Source organism: Melanerpes formicivorus, unplaced genomic scaffold (genome assembly GCF_026170545.1).
Source record: "Melanerpes formicivorus ecotype bairdi unplaced genomic scaffold, bMelFor1.0.p_v2 SCAF_5, whole genome shotgun sequence".
NCBI classification, from domain to species: Eukaryota; Metazoa; Chordata; class Aves; order Piciformes; family Picidae; genus Melanerpes; species Melanerpes formicivorus.
Genome location: NW_027142357.1, coordinates 18,251,127 through 18,260,768, shown reverse-complemented (window position 1 = coordinate 18,260,768; position 9,642 = coordinate 18,251,127). Strand labels below are relative to the sequence as shown.

The window sequence follows — 9,642 nt, the reverse complement described above, 5'->3', positions numbered from 1 at the left end:
TGCTCCCGGTTAACGGCCAGCGGCATCTTGGCTCGGCCATACTGGGAAGGCATCGTGTTTCTTGTGCAAACCCCCGGTACTAGGGGGGGCTTAGTGTGTTCGTCCTTTTGCCTTGGTGCAGCTGCCCCTCAGCGTGCGTCCGACTGTTTCGCCCTCCCAGGGCGCTCCTCATCTTGGCGTAGTCAAACGGAGTGCCCAGCGCTGGTGCGGGAGAGATAGAAGTGACGGCAAAACCCGGCGGGTCGATCACGCCCTGGGTGCTGATGCAAGTGAAGGGAACGGCAGGGCAAGACTGATCAGCCTGGCTGACCCCCTCCTGTACTGACTGCCTTCCGTCGGACAAGTGGCCAAACGGGCAAACCAGACGAAGCACACATAAGGGGATTTGGGGTTTGATACACATATTATTTGGAATTTACGCTTTCTGACAAGGCCTTTCATCCAGAACAGTAATGTCACTGGTCCTGGTAACATTTTGCAAGCCTTCTGACTTCTCCATCATCCATACAATATGTTTATCATATTCCTTAGGTGTAAGAAAGCACATTGCACAGCACACCTAAAAGTAGGGAGGGAATGCTTTTGTGTGAGTGGGCCACAGGCCTGGACCTCTGCCCCTGTGTTATAGATACCGGATTATTGGAGTGGCTTAAGTCACATCATTATTTGGTAAATGTTGTTAATCAGAGAGCGAGCTCAATTCCACTTGGAAATACAAGTAGCAGTCAAACAGTTAATTCAACACACTGAATGCAGCTTAGTAATGCAGCTTAGTAAAGGTTATGACTGCTGCTATTGTGTCCATAGGCTGGCTGACAGTGTATGACAATATAAGCCATTCAAATGATCCTTTCGTCACTCCCTGAGCCCATTTTTGAGGCCACTTTCAATGATGTAATTTAACCAAAAAGTGTGGAATTAGGACACTTACTAGCCATAACAGAACCTCCAACTCTCCCTTTTCAGGTGCTTATTTAGCCTTTATGGCTTGTTGTGGTGAAGAGGTTATTTTTTTATTAATATGAAATATGAATTATATAAACCTTAATTTTATTATTAAAATTATTAATAACCCATGACTCACTATTTTATATACAGATTCTAGTGCACGATCGTGAAATACATCCCATAAGTGGTTTAATATTTACAATTTGGACCCAATTAGAATATTTACAGCATTAATTTCTATTTAATGGCATGAAGGGTGTCATTCTGCCGCTTGTCCACCAGGCGGTGACTCGACAGGACGCTGGAGGCTGCTTAACCATATGCAGGGAGTATTACAATGTGTCAGAGGCTAGAACTGGAAACGTTATGCTGCTAGACGCGGGTGTTTTGAACTGAGTGTTAGTGAGTGGAATGCACGTGGAAGGTACACTGTATCCTTTATTTGTAGCAAATAAAAGCGTGACGCTAGAATTATGCCCATACTTAATATTAGCATGAGCATCCCACACGATGGGTGCATGCCGTTGTTTGTGCCACCTGGCTGACGCTTTGGCCTTTATTCCCCTCAGGAAAGGAGGGGGATGTGTCCACACATGCTGGGGCAAATTTCAGTATCTAGGGCATAATTCTGGAAATATGGTGCCTTCACCACACTTGTAGCCAAGTGCTGCTATGATCAGCAGAGAACTGTGCCTGCTTTGAGTATGCACAACTGTTGAGAGGTGTTAGTGCAGCCTGCTAGTGTGAAGATATTGTTTTCATGTTTTACCTTCGAGGTACAAGAGTGTCACTTTATAAATTAAAAAATCTGATCTGATAAATATGTAATAATTTTTTTTACTCCTTCCCCCATCAGGTTGCAGGTAGGTGTCTACCCAAAGATACTGTGTGTCATAATTATATGAAATTGATACAGCTCTTTGAAGGAAAAAGAACCTGTAACCTAAGTAAATTTATTATATGTATTGTTTATAACTTTACTTGATTGAGTGGGACCCCTTGCCTTACTCTGAAAGTTTAGTTAAAACACTTTCACAGAACCACTAAAGGTATTATGGAGGTCTAAGCAGAATATGTGCTGCATCACTGAATAAGTTGAAGGGGCTCTTAGAATAGAATCATAGAATCATTAGGCTGGAAATGACCTTTAAGATCACCAAGTCCAACTACCATGACCACTAAACTATATCCTGAATGCTACATCTACATACTTTTCAACACCTCTAGGGATGGCAACTCTACCACCTTCCTAGGACAGCATGTTCCAATGCCTCACCACTCTCTCAGTAAAATTTTTCCTAATGACCGTTCTAAACTTCCCCTGGCACAAGTTCTATTTCCTCTCATCCTGTTGCTAGTTGCTGGGGAGAAGAGACCAACACCAGCCTCATTACAACCTTCTTTCAGGTAGTGGTAGAGAGCAGAGCCTTCTCCAGGCTTAATAACCCCAGCTCCTCATACGACATGCCCTCCAAACCCCTCACCAGCCTCATTGCTCTTCTTTGGATGTGGTCCAGGACCTCAGTGTATGTCCTACACTGTGACAACCAGAATTGAACACAGTACACAATCTGTGGCCTCACCAGGGCCAGGTACAGAGGCACAATATCTTCCCTCCTCCTGATGGACATGCTGTCTTTGATACAGTCTGGGATGCCATTGGCTTTCTTGTCCACCTGGGCACACTGCTGACTCATGTTCAGCTGGCTGTCCACCAGCATCCCCACATCCTTTTCCAGCCACTCTTCCCAAGCCTGTAGCATTGATTGGGGTAGTCGTGACCAATGTGCGGGGCCCAGTATTTACAATGCTATGGCTTTGGTTCCTTGGAGAGAGAGTGCATGGTGACAAGAAATCATTTGTAATGAAGAACCAGCATCAAAATAGTACGTATATTTCTATGCTTTGGTTTTTTTTTGGTTTTTTTTTTTTTTTTTTAAATAGTAACTGCATTTTGTGGTCTGAAAGTGAATCTAACTGAATGCAATGTCTAGGGCTGTTCGAGACTCTGGAGAAACAGAAGTGAGCTGTTATGAGGTGAAAAAAAACTTTGAGTATAGCTGCTGCCAGCTCCCTGCAAATGATGTTTTTATTAATTATCAGCTTTTGACTTTATCAGTATTATAAAAGAAACACCAAGCAGACCACATTAGCACAAAATGAGTAATAAGCAATGTCAGTTCATGAAAAAAATCCTTGAAGCTATAAAGGTGTCTTTTCTACCTGCTTTATTTAATAGAAAGCAAAATAAAAGCAAGCACAAGTCTTGGGCGTTGGCGTAGATTGTATCATAGTACAGAAATAGGATGAAAGCTAAGCAGCTTGCTTGCACCCTGCGGTGAGAAAAAAAAAAGGCGGCAAGGCCACTTTCTGGCCCAGCCAGATAAAAGAGCATTTGCTATGTATTTTAATTTGTGTTCCTTGCTTAATTTATTTTCTCCTTATCTTCACACCTCGAGCTCAGGCAGGCCAGTGCTTCATTCCTGAAGAGAAGGCAGCCATGCAAAAATCAGCTTAATGAAAATGCTGTCTCTCGCTGCACAGCTCCCACCACATGCCACTGACAAACACAGTGTATGGCACTAGGAAAAAAAGTATGAGCAATACTTTTGCAATATTGTTATTTTAATTTGATTGGACAACAAAAATACCTGGAAACAGGCTTGTTAGCTGCCCTTTATAGCTTTCTGTGTAGTAAAGTGTCAAAGAAAATGTTTTCAGTTAACATTGTATCTCTCTGATCCTGGAGTTTATTTTGGATATTAGTAATATCACCATCTGATGTACATAGAGGAATATGGCCCACATGTAATGCTTTGGTCTCCACTTCTGAATGTGAAATTTTGGCCAAGCACAGAAAAATCTAAATGCTTTTCCATTTGCTATATTCCTGTTAGTATGCATCCATTTACTTTATAAAACTTGCATACCTAGACTGTATGTATTGACATCCATTATTGCAATATCACAGCTTATATGCAAATTGCATTAGGCTTTTTGTCAGTCATAATATTTAGAAAAACATTTATTATCCAAATTTATTCTAAAATGTTTCCATTTTTTAAATGATAGGAAAAATGAAAGATCTGACCATATTTTCAGATAATGGACTATTAATAACATTTTGATGAAGTTCTTTCCAATGTATCTGTGTTATGTATATTGTTTTATATTAGAGTAATTCTGAAGCTAGAAACTTCATAGTGCCACCTACTGCTGAAAATACACATTTAAAAAAAAATTACTAGTTTGGGGACCTTCAAATAAAAGGGCAGTGGAGCAAAATCTCTGTTGGAATACAATCTTTCAAACCTCTGAAAAATGTTGGCGACAAATCTTGGCTTGCTTAGTGAATTTCAGTCATACTGAATTTCTGAACTTTGAACGAGTGACTATTTTGACAGACTGTAATGAGAAGTGACTGAGGATCTGGGATTGTGACTAGAAGTTTTTTCAATGTTATATTTTTAATAACAAGTTTCATTTTGAAACTTGTCCCTGTGATGTAACTGAAAAGCATTGAGGCAAGGATTCAGTGAAACCAAATTTATTTTTCACTCTATTTTACAGAGAGCTCTGCATGAGATGTAAAACAAGGATCCTGTAATCAGCATCACAGGTAGCACAAGCTCTGTTCCCTTCTTACATTGCAAAGTCATAAGATGGATTATGAATCCCTGTTTGGCTATTGGCATAAGATGATATGTTCTCAGCCACCATGGTTGAAATTCTACTTTCCTTAACCTTTACCATCTAAAAGCTGGACAGAGTTAATGTACAATCTAAATAGTAGCTGTTTCTTTCTTCACTTCATAGAGAAGACCCTGTCTCTAGTACTAGTGAAACAGTAATCTTATGCCTACAACCTTTCCCCATGTCCCAAATGCTAAGTATGGATTATGATCTCATTCTCAGGAACCATGCAAATACTCGAAATGGTAGGACTTTCTACATGAGTATGAACAAGTAGAATATAGAGCCTTAATCTTCCTAAGGAAAAGTCCCATTTTAAATTTGGCTCCAAGGAATCAGAAATGGTTCATCTTCTGCTAGTACTTGTCCTATCCTGTAGAATAAACTAACATTGAAATACTTTATCAGAGTTTCTGTCTTGTTATGGCTTGACAACTTAACCTGAGAAATTAATTTCCTTTCAAATTGAAAAATTCTTGAGAACAACACATTTAATACAGGTAAAAGGGCTTGTAAGGATGATTTAGCCACTTTGTGGCAACATTTTAAAAATCTTTGGAGGTAACTTTGCCCGTCCCCTCTTTTCATGCACAGAGGGTAAGGGCTGCTGCTGTGACAGTATCACTCTTCAGCCCTTCATTTTGTAACAGTGGCCCTGATCTACTCAACAGCTAACAATTTTCAGAGAGATTTTTGTAATGTGCAGATGCTTATGTACAGGCACTTTTGGGTGTACATTTTTCCAACATTTGACATTAAGAATTAATCTCCTTTTACATTAGCTTGATAAAAACAAAGATAAATACATTTCTTAGTTGTTGAGGTTACTGTGTGTTTCATGCAGTGAAAATTCATGTTAACTTTTTATTTCCTGAACATGTTTTTGGCTGGGATATAGTTAATTCTCTTCATAGTAGCTTACACAGTGCTATGGTTTGGATTTATGATGAAAACTGTTGAAAACACAGGGATGTTTTAGTTACTGCTGATGTTTTAGTACTTGCACTATGTAATTGCCTTCTGCGTTTCTCAGGTTGCCCAACAGTGAGCAGGCTGGGAGTGCACAAGGAGCCAAGAGAGGACACAGACAGGGCAGCTGACCCCAGAGAAACCATATGATGTTGTGCTCAGCCATAAAAGCTGTGGAAGAAGGAGTGAGGAAGCACTTTCAGAGTTACAGTGTTTCTCTCCCCAAGTCACCATTACGCATATTGGGCCCTGTTTTTCCTGGAGATGGCTGAAAACCTGTCTGCTCATGGAAGTACTTCATTCCTTATTTCGCTCTGCTGGTAGCATTTTTGCTTTCCCTACCAAACTACTTTTATTTCAATACACAGATTTTCTCACTTTTACCCTCCTGATTCTGTCACTCATCCCATCCATGAGAGTGAGCATGTGGCTGTGTGGGGCTTAGCCACCCACTGGGGTAAACCTTTTTGGTGTCTAACATGGGGCACAAAGGGCTTGAGGTGATGACAGACTTGATGAGAGTTTGCTAGACTGAATTTATAGCTGTTATATCTGTTTGGTAATTAATTGGCAGAGTCCTGTGCTTGCCATGGAGCTTGCCTGTGTTGCTGTACATTAGAGTCTGGTGGTTGTCAGTGGCTGCTTTTTACACATGCTGTTTGCTGCAGGCCTTATCATCTTTACCCAGCTGTGCCTGGGAGCATTTTGATAACAGCAATGGCCATGTGCCTTAGGCTGGCCAATGGCCAGAGCATCGCTGCTGTTCCTGTGCTGCTGTGCTGGACAGGTTGGAGCTCCAGTGTGAACTTGAGTAAAAGGGAATTGACTTGTGGGTAAGTCCATGGGGAAGCAGGTAATTTTGAAGTATCAGACTGTGGATAAGTCCATGGGGAAGCAGGATATTTTGAAGTATCTGACTGTGGCTAAGTCCACAGTGGAGCATGTACACATGAAAGCATCTGTGGCTATGGGTAAGATCAGGCCACAGAAAGCATACTGCTGTAGACACTGTGGCCCATGAGTAACTGGTGGAGATTGTAATATTTAAAATGTTGTAACCTATGATTCAAGTTGCATGTCAAAGGAAGTACTATGGCAGGAACTGCCACCAGTGCAGGATGAGAATTACAAGAAGTTGAAGTGCAAATGCAACAGTGACCCAACTTGAGCTGGCTTTGATGCCAAATAAGTCCACATAATACACCACCTCTCCTATCCTGAGTGACCACTGTAACAGATAGAACCCAAGTCATGGACTAATAAACTCCATGGACATTTCATGGACATTTTATAGGGTGGTCCACAGATTAAGGGAATGATACCTGCATATATATCACAGAATGGGAAGGGGGAAAGTGGCTAAAGAATATCTACTGGATAGTGTGGGACCTGAACATGACATAAATGGTATGAAATAAGATATGGAAATTGTATTAGTTTTGTCTGGGATTGAATGAATTTTCTTCATAATAGCTTGTATGGTGCAATATTTTGGATTTTTTGTGAAAACAAGTTTTGATAAAATACTGATGTTCATAGTTTCTAATGTGACACGGGATGCCCACACTGTGACACAAGAGGAAGGATAAGCACTCTCACTGTTAGCTAGGTAATTACTCTGCTCATAGGTGCATGAGTTGCAAGTTACAAGTTAATGAATTGTGAGTTACAAATTAAAGAACTTGTGAGTTAGAAACCTCATGACTTAAGTGATGGATTAGTGAATTCACGTGCTAGATTAGCCTGTACAAAGGGGACTGAGCCCTTGTTTGTTGTGCTTGTTGTCCTTCCTAATGAGCTCATAAAATAAAGTTTAATTTGCAGAATATGTTGTCCTGTAAATTTGAGATATCCAGATGAGCCATGATACAAAGTGACTCTGTGGCATTTCTCCCTACTGCCTGTCTAAACACTTTAAAACTGTGTCTTTCCAAGAGTGAACAGTCAGTGACTAGGGATGCTCCCCTGAAAGGAGCCGGGCAAATCCTTCACAACATTCAAGTTCTGTGCTTTTTATCTACCCCAATTTCCTGTTTTCCTATAAGGGCCTTGTCAAAGACCCCTGGTGCCTGCTCTTCTTCCAGGGCAGTTATAATCCATGTGGCTCTTCCCTCTTGTTTCACTCACTGTGAATTATGGACTTTTAGTGTTAATGTGTGTCAGCCTAAATAATTAAAAGTCATGCACATTGTCATTGAGAAAACTAGAAAGGTTGAAAATGTGCTTTTTCCTTCTCAAAGAAAGGTGCAAACTCAAATCACAGTCAGAAGGAAAATGTATAAGCTATTTTGTAATACCATGTAGAAGAAAATAGCATCATAAAAATTAAATTACTTAAAGTAATATTCAAATCACGCAGTCATCGTTGATTTAGTTTCCAATTATACAGAGGTAATTGTATTAATGAACTGCCTCATTCACTTTGGTGGGAAAACAGTTGAAAGTTTTAATGTCTTGGCATCTGCAGGTAATAAATTATACTATCTAGGCTTCTAATTCAACTACAATCTTAATTCTTGTTTTACACAGGGCATACTACAACATCAGTATATTAGATGAAAGATATCCATGTGACCTTCTGGAGCTAAGACAATTCTGGAATAATTCTGGAGTAGAACAACTGTTCTAGAATTAAATATTGAAATAAGCTACAATAGATGAAGGAAATTACTCTAAAATTATGTATATATAATATTCTTTTCTATGGGTAATATTTTATTTATATATGTGTGTGTGTGCATACATATATCCTGCATTGTACTGAATATACTAGGAATAGTTTAAAAAGACTTAGTTTTGTGACTTCAGCTGCAGACTAACTATAAATAAATATATTACCAATAGTCTAGAGTGCATCATGCACTTTAGAGTCAGAACCCCACATGCTGTTGAGCTCTCCATCACCTTCTAAGCATTGGAATACATTCATGACATTGGTTAGCTGACCCAGCTCCTGCCTGCCTATCTTTCCCTTTAAATTCTCAAGTGTTCCCAGCAGCTCAGACAGCTGAGGCATTTCTGAAATGCATATTATAATGGCTCATAGATTTTTTTGTTGCCCCTTCCACCCCCACAAAAATCCAGAAAATGTGAAATAAAAAATAATACTGAGGTCTCTTTGACTTTTATTTTCTGATGCAAGACATAACACAAAGATTGGCTAGAATATCTGTCCTAGTATTATTTTAGTATACTATAGAGTTAGTAACTCAAACAGTGTTTAATCTATGACATATAAATAATCTCTTCTAGGACATGCCTCCCTTATCCTCTAACTCATCATTCTGTATGTCCTCTGATGTAACAAAAGCATTTGCTAAATAGGGAAAAAACCAAGTTACTTCCTGCTTTGCTTTTCTGAGAGAAAGGGAGATGCTGGCTGCTTTATAGCCACTTTCCTTGTCTTTTCTCTTTTTTGAGATTTTCCTTCTGATAGTCACATGACATGAAACTATAATATGTTGTTTACTCCTTCAGACTCCTGTCATGCCCCATATATTCTGCTAACCCAGCAAGATGTCCTTAGTTACTATGTTTAAAATACAATCAACCTGCAGATTCTATTCACACTGTTCTGCAAGAGCTGCTCTTGAGCAGCTGCATGCACAAGATACTCTACTTCTCATCGGCAGGGCTGTTCTGCAGGCAGCCTGCTAGCTACCAGCAACAGTCAGTGCAGAGCTTGACCTATCTGTTGGAATGCTGACCTCCAAGTGTGCTCAAGATTGTGACGGTGGGCATAGGCAGGAGAGCAGACGCCAGTGCTGTGCAGGTGCTGAGCAGGAATGCTTGTGCAGCCTCACTGCTAGCTAGGCAGCAGAGCTAATACCTTGAACAAGTTGCACAGACTGGCTATGTCAGTATGAAGGCAACTGGCAGGAATGTAGAAACCCTGGAGTTGTGATGTTTCTGTTGGTATTTTGCCTGACTCTTTTTCTTTCTTTGGTTTTGTTGGTTTAGTTTTTGGGTTTTGTTTGGTTGTTGGTGGGTTTTTTTGTTTGTTTGGTTTTCCCCCCTTTCTATCTTAACTTG

The 9,642-nt window shown here is 40.1% G+C and overlaps 1 protein-coding gene across 5 annotated transcripts in view; it reads left to right on the top strand.

Annotated features, from left to right (window-relative positions):
- Window positions 1–9,642, top strand: part of AGPS (alkylglycerone phosphate synthase) — an 87,660-nt gene that overhangs the window by 654 nt on the left and 77,364 nt on the right. Inside the window, exons 2-5 of one of the 5 annotated variants that reach the window (XM_068138517.1) lie at window positions 122–2,834; window positions 3,413–3,542; window positions 4,519–4,567; window positions 5,675–6,443. In XM_068138517.1, the coding sequence (XP_067994618.1) occupies window positions 6,328–6,443 (116 nt within the window). In that variant the 5' untranslated portion in view covers window positions 122–2,834; window positions 3,413–3,542; window positions 4,519–4,567; window positions 5,675–6,327. Of the gene's footprint in view, window positions 1–121; window positions 2,835–3,407; window positions 3,543–4,518; window positions 4,568–5,674; window positions 6,444–9,642 lie in introns of all 5 variants that reach the window. The other 4 variants (XM_068138516.1, XM_068138514.1, XM_068138515.1 and 1 more) reach the window with 4 other exon arrangements.